The sequence below is a fragment of the Pyrus communis genome, chromosome 15 (genome assembly GCF_041283825.1).
Source record: "Pyrus communis isolate YQ-2024b chromosome 15, ASM4128382v1, whole genome shotgun sequence".
NCBI lineage: Eukaryota > Viridiplantae > Streptophyta > Magnoliopsida > Rosales > Rosaceae > Pyrus > Pyrus communis.
Window position 1 is genome coordinate 1,030,862 of NC_142579.1, and position 19,030 is coordinate 1,049,891.

A 19,030-nucleotide genomic window follows, 5' to 3' on the forward strand; every position below is an offset into this window, starting at 1 on the left:
TGGGCTTCTGTCACTCGGCCCGTGGCCTGAAGCCACCCCATGGGTTGCTATTGTAGCTACACCCGTGCCCAATGCTCACGGCACCCAACCCAATTTTTGAGTTATGGTATTTTCGACCCAATGCTATTATTTTTGCTTCTACAATCGACCCCGTTTGGTCTCAATCTATTGAATTAATTAAAAGTGACCTACAATCCATTAATCTGATAATGAATCCAAAATTATTGACCTGAATATCACTTTTGGACATTAACGATTCAATAATTTATTTTTATACTTCGAACCGTTGACATACTTTCGTAGTAACGAAGCTCTCACACTTGAGTTTCTTCAGAAACTCAAATCCACTACACTTAAATCAGCATATTGTGTAATGTGTTCTTGCAGGAACCTTTATTTTATGAACTAAACGTTCATAAACTAAATTGAACCTGTAGTTTCAAATTTAGTGCCTTTGAAACCCGAAGTTTTCATAAAACAATACATACATGAAAACTCGACGTTTTTCATGAAAACCATGTCTTAGAACTCGAATGTTCTAACTTTGATGCTTATGGATGATTCATTCCCATAGCACCAATCACAATCTTGTTCCTTTCAATTCAATGGATTGTTGAACCGTCACAAGTTCGATTTCCCTTATTTGGACATTTCTAATAGAAACCACTTTATGTGGGGTACAAGACATTGCCTGAAGCACACCATGATTATATCCATAAATGAGTACAATTATGAAGTTTATAAATCCGATCGAATTTTGACTGGAGAATACTTTTCTCGTCCTTCCATGTTTCTAACTCGCTCCTGAAGCAGCAGTGTATAAAGTGGAAGTTTACCAAAGTCTCAAATTTGATTACTACTACAAATGTGAAAGAAAGGTATGAACCCAGTTCGGTTGGAGTCTACCGAATGACTCAACCCAGTTCGGTCAAAGCTTACCTAATGGTGATGCCCTGCTTCGGTAAGGATGTATTGAAGGGCATATTCTACTTCAGCAGAGATGCATCAAGTGGTATTACTTTGCTTTGGCAGAGACCTACTGAACAGACCCCTCCAGCTTCGACTGGAGCCTACTAAACCCAAGTTTGGGTCTGTCTCTCTCATGATCCAATTTTGAGTTTGTTTTTAAAACTTATGGTAGAATTAGGGCCTGCCAAGGTGTGACATCATGCCCGAAGAGTGGTTAGGTAGGAATGTGGGGAAGTTAGTTGTCTGGATGAATGCGATACTACGCATACAAACTTTACACCTAAATCACATCTCTAACAACGACTTCAGGTCTATCCAACCTGATTAAAAGCATTGGCACGCTCCTCGTTGTATGAATGGTACTGCATCGCTATTTAAGGTGACCTTAAATTCTCTATGTAGTTGATTTTTTAAGGATATTCGAGAGGACAGTGATCATGAATGAAACCACTGAAGCAAATAGAGTGAAATATCTTTGCACCACCTCCAAAAATGAGCCTGAAGCTTGATTTAGGAACAATGTGTTGTCTCCTAACTAGGGCACACGCCATAGGTACCCGACCTGAAGCTGGGTGATTCGAGTAGTTTATTTGTCTTGGCACGACCATTTGGGACACTTAGGTCAACCAACGATGCTACGACGCATCTCCTTACTCGAAGTAAGGATTTTGTGTCTACAAACATACTTGCCAAATCCCGCTCGTTTGGGAAATTTGATTTTTATATCATCCCTTGCAAAGATACGAAACGTCTCTCTCTTCACAGTGGATTTAAGGGAATATATATGGACTAATCCAACCAAAATGTGGACCATATAAATACTTATGGTTTTGGTTAATGAATCGACAAACTGGTCACATGTTTGTCCACACACATTGCTGCTAAACCTCCTGGTTGATTAAGGGTTCACCACCCTACTTATCCCATAAAGTCTAGGAGACTGGATAATGCCGGAGAGTTTATTTCGATGGTTTTCGATAAAGTACTGCATGTATTTTGGGTTTATAATTGAACATCGAATTCCCATGTTTACCCCAAATAGCCTCACCTAGCAATCATAAAGCGCAATGTAAATGATTGCCCAAATTTTGGTAAACGTACCAAGTTTTCAGTTTCTGCCTAAGGCTATGCAATCTTGTACACGGTTATGTTGGTCCACCTTAAAGCTCATTGCCACCCAACTTATTTGATGTTACAGTTGGTTACTTGGTATGAACCCGAAGATTTTCGTATTTATGTATTTGGATGTGCATTCCATGTGCCAAGTTGCGCTGCCACAACGTACTAATATGGGTCCTCAAATAAAGATGTGAATCTTTGTCAATTATGATTCTCCTTCACACTAGCTCTCTTAGAGCCCTTGCATGCGATTTCTTTAGCGTTCATTTGCGGGTTGTCACTTTAATGAGACAGTCTTCACGCCGTTAAAGGGAGATAATAACGTCAACATTTATGGAAAACGACGCAAATTTGCGTGGAGATTGCCCATTATGTCTTATCTCGATCCCCGTACCGCACAAGTGCGCCGCCTCTGTTTGACGGTTTGGACGCCCCTGTTGGATGGTCCGGTACACCAGTGGATAGCCAGTCAATCTGTCTTGGCTTGGAGCACCACAGATCACTCGGTTCATAGGATTTACTTCCCTAGAAAAAGAAGACATGGAACAACAATGAATCTATACTTTATTGCTGTCTCAAATCATTTCCATCTCATGAGATTAATCAAGATTACTCCCGAGACTTAAAGTTCTTGGTCCAGTATACTAGTTTGGATAAGACAATGGAATTGAAATGAGATTACCATCGATGATGTTTTCACTTATATGGTAGCTACCGACATAAATGAAAAGCAATGATATCGAACTGTGTTCCGTTGATTAAGTGACAACGTAGAACTGATTGGACAACTGAAATTACAATCTAGGTCAAATTCCTTACTAAAGTGTGTGTTGGATCTATCGTTTCTACATTGCCCAAGGTAACCCTGTTGTATTACAAGTGGGAAATGAAGCATTATGTGATGAATGAAATAATGCAATATGATGCATGCCTTACGGTGCAAGGTTTTTCTCAAACGTCCTGTGATTGATAGCAGCATTGTGAAATGTGGTTAGTGTTTCTCCATGGGGATATAGATACAGAGATTTGCGTGTAAGTTCCTGAAGAATTACATGTACTGTTTCAAATAGTTCAAAACCATGGAACACCTTCTTAACTCGTTTTGAAGTGTTCACTTATGGATTGAAAAATCCGACGGAAGTGGTATACCTGTCTAAATGATTATTTGATCAGTTAGGGATATAAATTATGCCCTTATGTGTTAAACTATGAAGTCTTATTCGGAATTGCTAGGGTTATAGTTTATGTCGTTGACACGAATCTTACTAAGACTCCGGAAAAGATTGAGAAAACTGCCTAGCACATAAAGATGGAATTTGAGATGAAGGATCTTGGGAAAACTCGTTTATACCTTGACCTAAAGTTAAAGCATTTTTCTGACAGTATTTTGGTCTCTAGTCGAACTACACCCTGAAGGTGTCACATTTGAGTATACCTTTGATCGTCCATACGTTATATACAAATGAGACCCTTGAAGAGGTTATGGAATCCGAAATTCCATATATGAGTTCAACATTGTGCTTCGTTGTACTTAGCTCATTGTATTTAGACAGGACATCTCATTCGCTGTTGATCTATTGGTAAAGATGCAGCACCGTACCTACACGTATCCACTGAATTGGTACTAAAGACGTGCCCTGAAGGTACTATGAGGGCAAATCCCAAAACATCTCGAGCGGATTCAACCCCCTGATCCTCGAAATGATGTTTGCCTTGTTGTTATGCTGACGCAGGTTACTTATCAAACCCGTACAAGGCAAAATTCCCAAATGTTTATGTCTTTACTGTTAGGATATAGTAATATCTTGGAGGTCCACAATATGACCTTAGTTGCGAAATCTTTGAATCGTTCCAAGACTTTTCTCACTTCACTACGCCACAAGTGAGACATGGTTAGGAGTTCTTGTTGAGCATATTCGAAGTACTTGCTGTTTTTCACCCATCGTTGAGTCCCAACAATGATCCATGAAGATCATGTCGCATGTATCAACCCGACCAAGCCATGATACATCAATGAAGTCAACGCCAAGACATATTGCATCTACATCAGGAGATTGAAGTCATGCAAGCCGATCCTAGACAACCTTGCTGACCTCTACACAACATCCCTGCCGAAGTCAACCTTCTAGAAGTTTGTCTGAGGAATTGGTATGCCTAACTATCATATGCAATGCTTGTAGTTCTCATTTGGAAGTTCTGTCAAACTTAGGGGGAGTATCTAGAAGTATACTCACTTGATCTTAATGTACTTTTTTTCCCCTACGATTAGGAGCATTTTTCTTACTGAATTTTTGCTACCTAGCTAGGTTTTAGTGAGGCACCGTAAAGCTCATTTTCAACTAATCACTTTTGAATCAAACATGGTCCTCTACATCATAATTTTGCTCCGTTTCAAGAGTCAAGGTCTAAAATTGAAATTTTATTTCGATTTTATTGGTAGCGTGCGTGGATAACTTTGTTTTGGTTGATTATATGCAATGCACCTTTTGATTGAACATTAATCCAGTACCGTCATATAGGGGTTTTTCAAGTAACGCGGTATTCCCTATCCACTGCCAAAAGTGATGTAGAAGCCCGAAATTCAACATGGCTATTATTTTTCTCCATGTGGGTCGGTATACAATCATGTAACATTCAGTTAAAAACCATCAAAGACATCTTCAAATAACTGAATTGAGTGAGGATTTATGAGTGGATATTAAAATGAGTGTCGAAACCCAGAAAACGAAAATAAAAAACAATTTAAGTATGTGAATGCCCCATAAACTACACCTTCTTATAAATTTTTGTGATGAAACAAAATACCATACCAAATTTAATAATTAAGAGGGAGAAATATTACTATACAAAGGCAGGTGCTAGTACAAATCACACTACGGTAAAAAATTTCATCATTTTACGATTATTCTTCCATATTATTTGCGTGATATTAATTTTTCTAAGATGGAAGTCTATTGTTCTTTCTAGGAAATTTTTTTTTATTAATGACCTAGAAGCGAATAGACGTCAGAAGGTTCCTTGCTAACTTAGAAGCTGGAAAATCATGACCTGTATCGTACAAATAAGTCGTCGAAATTTGTCAACGTGATTCAAATATTTTCAAATTTTTAAATACTACTAAGCTTAGAAAATTAATACTTAAATTTTGCATTACATATTACTGTACTTGAACTCAACAATTAGGAGAAATTTTTTGATGTGCTGAGAACCCGTCTAATACACCAACTATCATAATATAAATGATTGAAATTTCTTTTCAATTATCGAATAAATTGTATTGTGATATTTTTTATACTGAACCGCGTTCCTTGCACTGAAAAATCTATTGAAAACTTGACGTATATATTACTGTATTGTGCATATATTGATCGAAAAAACAATTATTATATTATGCATTCAGATACATAACTTTGCGCATTTAAACGTGTGAGATAGCCCCTGAACATTGAAGATGTCAAAAGCTTGACCTAACAGGAAACTCCATGGAAATACTACCTTCCAAGACAAGCAACAACTACGTTCTTATCATATCATATCATTTTCCATCAACCTAACTCTTACCATCTCTCTCTCTATATAAGTCCTATGCACTCCCCCTAATTAACCATCCCAACAATCAATATTCTAGCTATCCCTATACGCCAAGTCTCTCTCATCCAAATACACCAACAATTGATCTCAAGATCACCACAGCTACAACCATATCGCTCCCTCCGCCGCGTCCACCACCGCACCTGCCGCGGTCGTACAATTAATATATATACATACATATATATACTTGTGCAGCTAGGCTGTAGCTAGCAAACATGTCTCTTAGACCAAGAGCAACTTCCACCATCACCCCTGCCGCGCCACAACCAACCTCCACCTCCACCTCCTCCTCCGATACAGAACCTGATGAAACCCCGAAAAGCCCCCAACCACCTCAACCCACCTTCTCCCAACGTGCCATCTCCCAAACCCTAACGAGCACAGCAAACCTAGCCAACCTCCTCCCCACAGGCACCCTCCTTGCTTTCCAACTCCTCATCCCAATCTTCACCGGCAACGGCTCTTGCGACGCCGCCACACGCCCCATGACCTTGATCCTCCTCCTCCTCCTCGCCCTCTCGTGCTTTCTCGCGTCCTTCACCGACAGCGTCAAGGCTTTAGACGGACAAGTCTACTACGGGTTGGCAACCACCAAGGGCCTGTTTGTGTTTGACTACCCGGATGCTTCGGGTTCGGGGCTGCCGGATTTGAGCAAGTACAAGATAAGATTCATTGATTTGGTTCATGCAGTTTTGTCTGTGTTTGTGTTTGGCGCTGTGGCTTTGAGGGACAAGAATGTTTTGGGGTGCTTTTATCCCACACCAGGCCATCAGACTCAGGAGGTCTTGGACATTGCTCCAGTTGGTATAGGGCTCATATGCAGCTTGCTCTTTATGGTCTTCCCCACCAGGAGACACGGTATTGGATTCCCTCTTACGCCTGGCAAATAACTGGGTTATCGAATTCTGAGAAATGTTATTTAGACACGCAAAATTGTCATTTTTTGTCATACTTTTGCGTGTCTAAACAAAATTATTGAATTTGTTGTTTAATCATTTGTTCTCCTTTGACTTCCAAATGCCCTTTGGTTTTGAGTGTAGTTTAATATTCTTTGTTAATAAGTCTTAATTTATTGTAGTTAATTACCTGGAAGCGTAAGGATTAAGGAACATGTACAATTGTCCATTTTAGCAGATCAAGAATAAATTAATGACATGTGTAATTTGATTCTTTCAAGAATATTGCGAGTGCTATTTTCTATTCTATATATGTGTGCATTTTCTAACGGGAGCATTTTTGCTCATCACTAATGTGGTGTATGCTTACCACCCTATTTATCATTGTTAGATGATGTACATACGCCACATAAATGATGATGAGCAAAAATGTACTATTTTCTAACTATTTCTATGTATAGTATTCAGCAAACTTAACTCGAGTTTATAAACAGTGGTCATCTTTGGGTTGGTCAGAATATAAGTGGTCAACTTTTGAAAGTTAGTAAATTATCTCAGAGTAATGTTAACTAGACTAATTTTTTAGATAAAATTTACAAATTCTAAAATGTGTCACTAATAGAAAATAAACATATTAATTAACACTTAAGTAATAATTCAATAATCAACAACCACATTATATAATTTACAAAGTTTAATCTAAATAGTTGATCTCCCTGGAATTACGTGTTTAGTTTATCTCCAATTGGTATGTATTGACTATAAGGATGAAACTGCATGACCAAGTCACTTAAAATAAACAATATTAGTTCATCAATGTGGTGAGGATGAGTCTTGCCGCAATGAAAATATTGGTCTTTTGTGACCGAAAGGTCATGGGTCCAAATCGTGAAAACTCATAAGCATGGCAGATTAAGCCATAAATCTCCATAAAAAAACAGCAAGAAGATGTAAGAACGAAGAACAGTGAAAATGTAAGAGTAGAGAGAATTGTATCTTGAGGAAGAAGTTGTTATATTGACTGAATGAATTAATGCTATCCTTTACAGTAGTATATATTTATCTAAAAGCCTAAAACCAAACTTACAGCTGTCAAAACTTATTAACTAAGATAGCTAATCACCTTAACCACAACTATACACAATATGACTAAAATGCCCATACACATATATCCTTGGTTAATACTCCCCCTCAATCTTAACTGGGGAAACCCAGTCTAAGATTGGTACAATGATGAACAAATAAAGGACTGTGTAAACCTTTAGTCAAAACATCTGCAACCTGAGCATCAGTAGGAATATATTGGACCCCTAGATCACCCTTTTGAACTCTTTCCCGAACAAAATGAAAATCAGTATCCAAGTGTTTAATCCGAGTATGAAAAACTGGATTAGAACACAAGGCTAAGGTGGAAAGATTATCACAATGTAGCACCGGTGCAGATGGAAGAAAAATATGCAGATCTTTGAGCACTAATCGAATCCAAGCTACATCTGCAGCAGCATTAGCAAGTGCTTTATACTCTGCCTCAGTAGAGCTGCGAGACACACTGCCTTGTTTCTTGGACTGCCAGGAAACAGGATTGGAACCGAGAAAAACAATATACCCTGTGATAGATCTTCTGGTGTTTATATCAGCAGCCCAGTCTGCATCACTGTAAGCAAGTAATTCCATTCGTCCCTGAGCAGAATATGTCAATCCACACTGCATCGTACCTTTAAGATATCGAAGGATTCGTTTAATCAAACAAAAATGTTCCTCAGTAGGAGTTGTCATAAACTGACATGCATAATTGACTGCATAGGCAATATCAGGCCTAGTGAAAGTCAAATACTGTAATGCACCCACCAAACTCCTGTAAACTGTTGGATCAACCATTGGTTGCCCTTCATCCTTCAATAACTGAGTATGAGGCTTGCTCGGAGTTGAACAAGGTCTGCAATGCAACATGCCAGCCTTATTTAGAAGATCAGTGACATATTTTGACTGATTAATGAAGATATCACCATTATCTCTGTAGGTTATTTGCAAACCCAAAAAATAGGTTAACTTCCCCATATCTTTCATATCAAATACACTGTCTAAATCATCAATAACTTGCTGTATCAACTTGGAGGAAGACCCTGTGATGATAATATCATCAACATACAATAGCAATATCACTACATCAGAACCACTGACCTTCACAAATAAACTAGGATCAGAATGAGAAGATTGAAACTCCAAAGTAGGGAGATAACTTGTAAACTTGGCATTCCAGGATCTAGGAGCTTGTTTAAGTCCATATAGAGACTTAAGTAACTTGCAGACATGAGTAGGATATAAAGAATCTTGGAAACCTTGAGGTTGTTTCATAAACACTTCTTCTTGTAATTCTCCATGAAGAAAGGCGTTCTTCACATCTAACTGCCTTAAATCCCATTTGTTCATTGCTGCCAGGGATAAAACTAGCCTTACTGTTGTATGTCTGACCACGGGACTAAAAGTTTCTTCATAGTCCAAACCATGTTCTTGACTAAAACCTTGAGCAACAAGCCTTGCCTTGTACCTGGACACCTTCCCATCTTGATCCTTCTTGATCTTATACACCCACTTGCTGCCTATGACATTTATGTTTGGTGGAGTTGGTACTAATTCCCAAGTACCTTGTTTTTGCAAAGCTTCAAACTCTTCCTTCATTGCATTTCTCCAATTCTCCGAAGTAACAGCTTGCTTGTAATGAGTTGGTTCGGAAGACTCATGAATATCCAGTATAGCAGTCAAACCACAAAAAACAATATCATCACCAGATGATGAAGAAGATGAAGTAAGACAAGAAGAAGAATCTGAATTCATAGAAACAGAAGCACAATAACCAGAATAATCCTTCCTTTGTATAGCTCCACTTTTTAATCTTGTAACCATATTATGCTCAGAAGGCACATGAATAACAACATTATTAATCCCATGATCATTGACAGCAGGAAGAGAAACAGAAGATGAACCAGCCACATCATCAGAAGAAACAGAAGATGGAACCACCAGAAGATCATATGTAGAACAAACATTAGGAGATAGATCTTCAAAATTAGAAGTTACTTGAATTTGGGAAGGGTTATGGACAGGCAACCTTGGAGAAGAAGAAGTTTGATGAAGAGTAGTAGTAGCTTGTAATGGTAATAATGCTGAACCCGATAATGAACCAGAAGATTGAGAAGAAACAGAATGCAGATTCACAGATTGAGCAGGAACCACATTATTCATCTCATGTTGCGCATAACCATGTGACAACACTCCAGAAACGACTCTAGATAACTTCCTTTGGTTTGATGAAATAGGCACAGAAGAAGTAGCAGATATGGACTGAGATGTCTTAAAAGGAAAAACACTTTCATCATGAATAACATGCCTGGACAACACTAGCCGTTGTGTAGATAGATTAAAACACAATACTCCTTTGTAACCTACTGAATATCCCAAAAATACACATGCATCACTTCGTGCTTGTAGCTTATTGACATTATAAGGTCTCAAATAAGGAAAAACTGCAGAACCAAAGACCTTTAATGATCCTAAAGAAGGTGATTGACCAAACAACTTCATATAGGGTGATACCATTGCTAAATTCTGACTTGGCATTCTATTTATCAAGAATACTGAATGACTACATGCATGAAACCAGAATTGTTGTGGCAAAGAAGCAGCACTAAGTAATGTCACTGTAGTTTCAACAATATGCCTATTTTTCCTTTCTGCAAGACCATTCTGCTGAGGGGTATAGGGACAAGAAACAAAATGTAAAATACCATTGGTATCCAAGAAATTCTTAAACACTTTACTCATGTACTCTCCTCCTCCATCAGATTGTAAAGTCTTAATATTTGCTTTGAAATGATTCAGAACAAATGCATGAAATTTCACAAAAACAGTATACACATCAGACTTATTAACAAGTGGGAATATCCAAGTAAACCTTGTGCATTCATCAACAAAGATTACATAATATCGATAACCTTCCACAGAAACAGTAGGTGAAGGTCCCCATACATCAGTATGCACTTTCTCAAAAGGAATACTGGACTTATTACACTTAGAAGGAAAGGGTTGTCTAGACATCTTACCCCTAATACAAGCTGAACACAATTGTGGACTCTTATCTACAGAAACAGAAATCTGAGAATCTTTAAGCATCTTGAGTTGAACCTCATTGGTGGGATGCCCAAGTCGATGATGCCATAGAGATGTCTTGACAAGTTGCCCCAACAAAGCTTGAGGAGTATTATTCATTAGCTGCGAATATCTGAAGAAATGCTGCTGAGGAATGTAATACAAGCCACTACTACTACTCCTTCCTCTCATTAGGATTGTCTTGGTTGCCTTGTCCTGCACCCAAAAACCAAATTCATCAAGTATAACATAACAATGATTATCCTTGCATAATCGATAGACTGATAATAAGCTAGCTGCTAACTGTGGAACATGTAACACCAATTGAAGAGTTAAAGGTTTAGAAGAGGTTAAAAGAGAACCCAAACCAGTATTAGCAACAGGAAGACCCTCTCCATTGCCCACTGTAATCCTGTCATTGCCCTCAAAAGGTGTCACAAGTGTCAGATTATCAAGATCAGCAGTCATATGGTGGGTAGCACCTGTATCTAGTACCCAATTAGGCTGTGAGGAAGAACCAAAATGCTGCTGAGTTTGGGCAGTAAGAGCAGTCAAAGAAGAAGATGGCTGAGCACCTTGATATGCATAATTGCCTCTGTGGTAGCAGTTGAGAGCAGTATGCCCTCTCTTTCCACAAATTTGACATTCCATAACTGGAGGAGCTGAACTGGAACTCGCATCATACCTTTAGTAACAATTAGGAGCAGTATGGCCTCGTTTATTACAAATCTGACATTCAGGAATCAATGTTGGTCTTGAACCAGTATTACCATTCCAATTTTGTCCCATGGACCCACCTTTCGAACCAAAATTAGAGCTTCCATTATGACTTGGGCTTCCAGCAAAGAAATTAGAATTTCCTGAAAACCTGCCATTATTGTTCCCATTATACCTTGGCCTGTTGTTAAACCGGCCATTGTTACCTCCATAATTCTGATAGCCCCGGTTATGCTGAGAATTTGCATGACTGTGTTGATAAGAAGCCTGAGACACAATTCCCCCTGTTGGCCGCTGAGTATTAGTCTGAGAGTTAGCATTAACATCACTGACAAAACCATAACCACCAGAAAACTGTTGTTGAGACGACCTTTGACTCTGTGATGAACTAGCATTGGACGATTCACCTTGGCAATGCATAGCTGACATAGGAAAAGTCATAGTAGACTGTGAATCTTCAGCAGTCCTCTCTGCAGCTAACAATTGAGCTCGAAACTCTTTAAGAGAAATAGGAGTTTCCCGAGCCACAATCACAGTACGGATCATGTTAAATTCTGCTGGCAATCCAGCCAAAGCAGCAACAATCAGATCATTTTCAGATACAACCTCTCCTGCTGCAAGAAGTTGGTCCTTAAGAACCTTGATTCGCAACATATATTTCTCAACACTATCAGACCCCTTCTTAACAGTCAGTAACTCAGTCTTGAGATGATTGACTCTGGCTCTCGAAACAGTAGCATACCTATCTTGCAAATTCATCCAAGCTTCATGTGCAGTTTTACAGCCTACAACGTATTCAACTGCTTCATCTCCCAAAGTAGCAAGCAGTAAACTCACAAGAGCCCTGTCTCTTTTAATCCACTCTTTATACGCTGCTGTAACTTCAGTCGTTATACCACCATCTTCAGTAAAGACAAACTTTGGTGGACAGACCGAAGTACCATCAAAATGATCAAATAGATCACTTCCTTCAAGAACAGATCGAAACTGAAATGACCACTTCACAAAATTATCCTCCTGAAGCCTAATTGTTAACATTCTAAGTAGACTTTCAACCTTTATCATATTCATCGCCATAACAGTAATCAAGGAGCTTCGTGCTCAGATCAATCAACAGTAAACAATCAAGAAACAATCAAGAACTTCATGCTCCAATCAATCACCAAGAATCAATGAGCTTCGTGCTCAGAAAACAACAATCAGAAAACAATCAAGAGCTTCGTGCTCCAATTAACCACCAAGAATCAAGGAGCTTCGTGCTCAGAAAACAATCAAGACTTTGCGAGCTTCGTGCTCCAATTAACCACCAAGAATCAAAGAGCTTCGTGCTCAGAAAACAATCAAGACTTTGCAAATTGACAAAATCAAACACGAATAGGCTTCGTGCCCTAGAAAACAATTATAGGCTTCGTGCCCTAGAAATTATCACATCAAGCCACAGATCCATAAATTCTGATAACCACGAGACAAGAATTCAACAATTAGACGAAGAAACGACTCAAGTTCGAAGATCAAAGCGGAAAAACCTGATGTCGCAACAGAAATCAAAGATCTCAATCCAAGCAGATCAAAATGCCTTGCACAGACAGCGCAGATACACCGCAGAAAAACCTGAAGCCTGATGAGCTAACCAGGATCCTCTTCAACCGTTTACTGAACCTTTGCTCTGGATACCATCATAAGCATGGCAGATTAAGCCATAAATCTCCATCAAAAACAGCAAGAAGATGTAAGAACGAAGAACAGTGAAAATGTAAGAGTAGAGAGAATTGTATCTTGAGGAAGAAGTTGTTATATTGACTGAATGAATTAATGCTATCCTTTACAGTAGTATATATATATCTAAAAGCCTAAAACCAAACTTACAGCTGTCAAAACTTATTAACTAAGATAGCTAATCACCTTAACCACAACTATACACAATATGACTAAAATGCCCATACACATATATCCTTGGTTAATAAAAACAACCTCTTTACAAAGCAAACGTAAGGTTGCATAAGATAGATGTTCCATCCCCCGACCCTCGCAAAACAGAGAGCTTTGTTGGCTTGGAATCGTCATTTTTTAATTCATCAATGTGGTATGTAACATTCTCTTCCTCTCTTTCTTCGAATTTCAAAAATGTGCCTACTTATTGAAAGAAAATCAAATTATATGGTCGACATGCTGTTAGTGATGAAATAATCTCTACAAAGTGACGAGCTTGAAAATTTGAAGATGAATGTTTACTAATTTTTCTTAATTATACTAATGTTTACTAATTTTCTTAATTGTACTTCTTTCACTCTAATTTTAGCTCTAAGTATTCTACGAAGTTAATTTCTAGCCTAGTATTGATGTACGATAGCACTTTGATCAGCTTCATATCCAGTTTGATATATAAGGTCAAGTATACTTTGAAAAGAAAACTATTCATAATGTGTAGACAAACTAATAAATTGAATCGTGGATCAAGGCTAGTTGTTTATGCAAAGCATCGTTGCTAGAGTTTACACTTATATAAATATTCTTTTGTGTTGTGTTGCTTGGCCTATTTGTTCGGTTTGTTTCGGAGTTTTTGTGGTGCAAATATGCAACCTAAGGAGAAGTCTTTACTTGCATACAGGTATATACCAGGCTACCAGCATCTGTTTGTAGATTTAAAGAACCACAAAGACGAGCAATATCAATTGAGTTATTGATGAAGATGCAAATAAAGTTTGCTTTGTTTTTCAAACTTCTGCCGGTCTTCAATTGTAGATCATTGTTTTGGACTCGGAATGAAACGTCGAAACTTTCATAAATATTTTTTATGCAACACTAATCCATCATTTACATGCTCGACGCTCGCAGGTCGGGAAGCAAGATTCTTCCTAAGGTTGGTTTTGGCCACTTCTCGCTCATTTCACCTCGCGGATGGTTGCATAATCGGCAGCAATGTCTGAACAAAGAAAGTTGAGGTTGATCATAAAACTAATCGGGAATATGTCGATTAGCTCAACTTCTTATAAGTCCTTGCAAGGTTTCTTTTTTCACCAACATAAGACTCTTTAACCTTCACATCTTCACACGCCCTCTCACATGTGACAATTATCAAGTCAAACAAGTGGACAACACATATTGGGTGACATGGAACATGTGCGGCTGCTAAGCTTCATATGTGAGCCAACTTGCTCTGTTACCATGAAAAAAGATGAGGTTCCTTTATAGAACCAATTGTCAATATATGAAATAGCCCACCTTTTATAAGCTCATGCAAAATTTCTCCTTTAACTAACGTATGACTCTTTAATTAACCTAATTGTCGGCTGTGATTATGAATATAATGGGCAGCAGTTTGCGTTTCTCTTGGAGATTTGTAGATCAATTTGGATTCCTCTTATTTAGGTATTTGCAGAAGTCATTACGTACAAGAAGTTAAAAATGAAAGGAAAAAAACACCAAACTGCCATATAACTAGAGCATGCAGAAATCATTGCGTGTAACATTTAATGCCATGTAGTATGAACTCCTCAAGTACTAATGTATTTCATAATAAAATTAAGCCTTTCACCTTTATTAGACATAATAAAAAATTACATTTGACTTTATATATAGTCACTTAATGAATTAATGTCATTTAGTACTACAATGTAGTGATATATATATATATATATATATATATATATATATTCCTCTTCACTTGTAAGTGAGAGGTTTTAGGTTCAAATCTCGTAAATGATAAGTTCGTAACCAATTATTCTTACCCATCCCTTAATGTAAACATATTGTTACATATATAGCACCCTAAGGTTTATAGACCATAAATTCTCCTTAACAACCTTGGTTAAATAATTTGGGAGAAAAATACCCTAAACGTGAAGGGAAAGGTGAAAGAGAAATTTTATGATTTTCATTTGACTGGTTGTTTATGAATGCCTCATTGTCCTCTTGTTTTCCAGAATGAAGGGCATAGGGATATTTGTTGATGATCCTGCAAAAGCACAATACATGTAAATACAAAAGTAAATTGATTAGGTATTAATTATTTTTATGGGTAAAAAAAGACTATTAATCTCTAAAATACAAACAACATTTTTCACCCAAGATTTGGTTGTCATTCTTAAAATGGGCTATGAGGTTTGAATTTTTTCATATAGGAGACCATGTCGTTTTCACATACATAACCCCAATATAACCTTTAGGTTTGATTGATCATTTGGTTAACTGTTAAATGTTGATGTGTTAGGTTTTGTCTACTTCCAAATCACACAAAGCCCTCATAGTCTATCAAGCAATCAAATATACAAAAGTATTAAACCAATGCAATCTGAGAAAATTGAAATGTATCAAGCCAGTGATCCCTAAATTATGGTTGTATATTATGTCCTCAATTTGTAACAATATGAGGAAAATTCTACAAATTAATTAACTCTATAATTTTTCTTTTGATACCCCTAGAAAGCCAATTTAATTTTTTTATTTAACCGAAAAAAAAAAAAAAAAAACCAAGGCTTTCTTGCTCCTCCAAGTTGACGCCAGCATGAGCTTTGGACTTCTTTCGGTTCGGATATAGCCTACTCTCTTTCTTTTCTCTCCTTTCTAATCTGGAACACGGTCTGATATATCATATGTTATAATATAAATAAATAGACATTTAAAAAAAAATTATTTATACTTATATTATAACAAATAATATATTAAGTTGTGTACCGATAACTTTGAAAATTTTCTCAATCTTGATGAAGAGTTGGGGTCACAAGTGAGTGGGGAAGAAAAGGAGGGGAAAAAGGGGAAGATGTGTTGCAAGTTTGAACGTGGACACAATTTGTTAATTGTAGAAAGTTAATGAGGATTAAATTTATTAACATGTGTCAATTAAGGATAGAAGTCACATAGATATTACACACAAAATACGTAAACTCATGAAGTATAAGAGATGAGAGAATACTCTTTACCTGCCACGACGCTTTTCGAGAAAACATTGCAGGGAATGTCTCCTTGCCATTGGAACCCCTGAAATAGTTCAAGTGTAATAAACTAGTTTGTAAAATCTATGGAGAAGATGCACCCACAAGTTTTCATATTTGCAATATATACCAAAAAATTACAGGCAGCCCCATCTATAAATTAGCCCTTTTCTTTTTCCCGATAAGAACTAGTGCGTTTAGTAAGGAAAGCGATTTTCACACATTATTTTTAACTTTTCAAATACCAAATTTATCATCATTTTACGGTTTTACTTCATAAAGCTTAAGAGTACTTGATTAAACCTATGGCTTTTGTTCTCATATTGGCACAAATCATGTTTTTAAGCTTTGATTTTGTTTCTGAATCACATGTGTCAAAAGAAATCCTAAAACTTTCAAACCCAAAAACCCTTGAAAAGCTTGAGCAAGAAACGAATTAGAGAATGGGAGGAAGAAAAGGGAACTTAATTGAAAATTTCTGCCAATAAAAACTTCCATCACATAGAAAATTTAATTATCTATAGGGGGATATTTGAAAATTTACAAAGTTTGAAAGCCAAATTACATATTTGTTTAGAGGGAAAATTGAAACACGACTTAAAGCCAAACTACAACCATTTGCAACTTTGTAATGAAAGAAAACAAACCTGCTCTTAGTTTAGAAACTGATAATTGCGGTCTAAGAGGTGGTGGTGCCTTTTTTAACCTTTCTCTAACAAAAGGTTTGGACGATGAGTTTTCACTAGCACGACACAGAATCTCTTTTGCCTACAATAGGTACGTACATTGTGAATGTTATGAAATTGAAAAGTATGAAGTGCTTGCACGCATATATATATATATATATATATAACACATTATGTCATGTTTGTTTACATGGATTGAGTATTAGAGTGATTTTTATTCTTGATTTACAGCATTAACTAATCACCGAGTATATGGATATTATTCCAATTCTTAACAACTCTTGTGCATATTATCATGCTTTTAGTAAATTTGATATGCGTAAAATGTATCGAATGGACATCATGTTTAAAGATTTATGTACTAAAATTCAATTGCATTTATGGTGGCGGGGCTGGGGCGGCGGCGATGATGGTAGGGAGGAGTGGTGGTAGTGGCAAACTGGCAATGGCGGTAGATTCTCGGTGGAATGATGCAACAATGTTTGTTTTTTTTTTTTTTTTTTTGGGGTGGGGCGGCTCTTGGTGATAGTGGTTGTTGCTAAGCCGGCAGGGGCGGTGGTTGCAAGAGTATAGGTGTGACATGATGGTAGTTTAATAATCAATTTCTTATTGTTCCTCTTCCACATCTGTCGTTTTCTCCGTCTCCAGTATGTTCCTCATTAACTTTCATCACATGCATCATATGCGTATATGCAGGCCTATGCTTACTACCAAATATTTGAGAATTTGGAAAAAAGAAAAGATTAATTGAGGACACGAAGTTGTTATGGCAGTCAGAAATTGTATACTCACCTTCTCAGCAGGAATATTATCATAGACATGGACAATCCCATTGTAAAATATTGTAAGTTGTTCTGTTGTAGAAGTCTTGTTGGATTGATCACCACATCTTTACACATATACATACACAACAAAAGTACGAGGATTAATTTCACATTTACAATAATCAACGTTCAATTGTATAATTTAGTAGACAACAAAAAATAAAGAGTGAAGATTTTGGTACTCGCTATATGGCTTGTTAGGAAGCACTTTTAACATGACTAAAAAAAACGCTTTTAAACAAAAAGTTTTTAGGTCCCAAAAACACTTGGAGTGTTTCATGTATGTGCTTATTCTAGGAAGCACTTCAAGAGATTGTCCAAAATTCACTTACTTTTTTTATTAAAAATTAGTTCCAAAAATATTTTCAGCAAAAATACTTTTCATTTCAAAAGCACTTTCAAACGAACCCATATATACTTAATATAATGTAATTTAATGTACAAATTAAATGCACGAGTGCTTCAAAAGCTAAACCGAGAGTGTCAAAATCGCAACTCCAAGATAATACGCGTAGATAACGGTGACTATGTAGAGGAGAACATACCGCAACCCCGGAAGAAGCTTTCGCTCTAGCAAAGACAGCCGGTCTCCTCGAAAATCATTACTACCAAGAAGCATAGGTGGTACTGAAGGGCGGGGTGATGAATGCCTTTTGACAATTTCTGATTCAGATTCAGCTTCCGTGATGGATTTACCAGTGCTATTACTATGACTTCTTGTAAAAAGATATTTTCTGAACAACCAAGACATATCATTCGATGGCTTTAAGCTGCTGTTTTCTTGCTGGCCATCATTTGGGGTACTTGCACCTTTTTCACCATTAAAACCGGCAGCATTGGAAATTATTGCACGATTTTTCTTCTTCTGATCTTTGAAGAATTCTTGGACATCTGATGAGTTATTGTTTTCTGTCTTCATGAAGTAGTCCCTTGTTATCATTGGAGTGCTGCGGCAGCATGCAGTGGAACTGTAATACCTATGGCATTAAACTTTAACTTGTATAAAGGTTGAAAATTAAGAGGTAGTGTGTATACCTGATCGAGCAAGTTTATGCTGGTTTCTCAATGTGCATATATATAACCTAGCTCAGACGATGGTGGAGAGCTGTGAATATGTGGGTGTGTGTGTGTGTGTGTGTAAATATATATAT

General features: G+C 37.3%; 2 protein-coding genes across 3 annotated transcripts; one reads left to right on the plus strand and one right to left on the minus strand.

Annotated features, from left to right (window-relative positions):
- The first annotated feature begins 5,693 nt into the window (after positions 1-5,693).
- LOC137716555 (protein DMP3) lies at positions 5,694-6,884 on the plus strand. The gene has a single exon (XM_068456012.2). It carries the CDS (start codon positions 5,895-5,897, stop codon positions 6,567-6,569), a length of 675 nt encoding a protein of 224 aa, XP_068312113.2. The 5' UTR covers positions 5,694-5,894; the 3' UTR covers positions 6,570-6,884.
- An 8,239-nt stretch (positions 6,885-15,123) lies between these two features.
- On the minus strand, positions 15,124-19,030 carry LOC148690331 (uncharacterized). 2 transcript variants are annotated; one of them, XM_088686788.1, is made up of 6 exons: positions 18,915-19,030; positions 18,425-18,826; positions 17,848-17,944; positions 17,017-17,137; positions 16,358-16,415; positions 15,124-15,393 (listed from the first exon to the last, which is right to left on the minus strand). In XM_088686788.1, exons 2-6 carry the CDS (start codon positions 18,817-18,819, stop codon positions 15,234-15,236), a joined length of 831 nt encoding a protein of 276 aa, XP_088542914.1. In that variant the 5' UTR covers positions 18,820-18,826; positions 18,915-19,030; the 3' UTR covers positions 15,124-15,233. The 2 variants fall into 2 exon arrangements, with proteins under 2 accessions (XP_088542914.1, XP_088542913.1); XM_088686787.1 differs by having other exon boundaries at positions 18,425-18,847.

Bases quoted from the DNA above. Each gene is read 5' to 3' on its own strand.
- LOC137716555 (XM_068456012.2), top strand. From the start codon at position 5,895: ATGTCTCTTAGACCAAGAGCAACTTCCACCATCACCCCTGCCGCGCCA.
- LOC148690331 (XM_088686788.1), bottom strand. From the start codon at position 18,819: ATGATAACAAGGGACTACTTCATGAAGACAGAAAACAATAACTCATCA. The intron at 17,945-18,424 runs GTATGTTCTCCT...ATATGTGTAAAG, and splicing joins AAGCTTCTTCCGGGGTTGCG to ATGTGGTGATCAATCCAACA. The intron at 17,138-17,847 runs GTGAGTATACAA...TACCTATTGTAG, and splicing joins ATAATATTCCTGCTGAGAAG to GCAAAAGAGATTCTGTGTCG.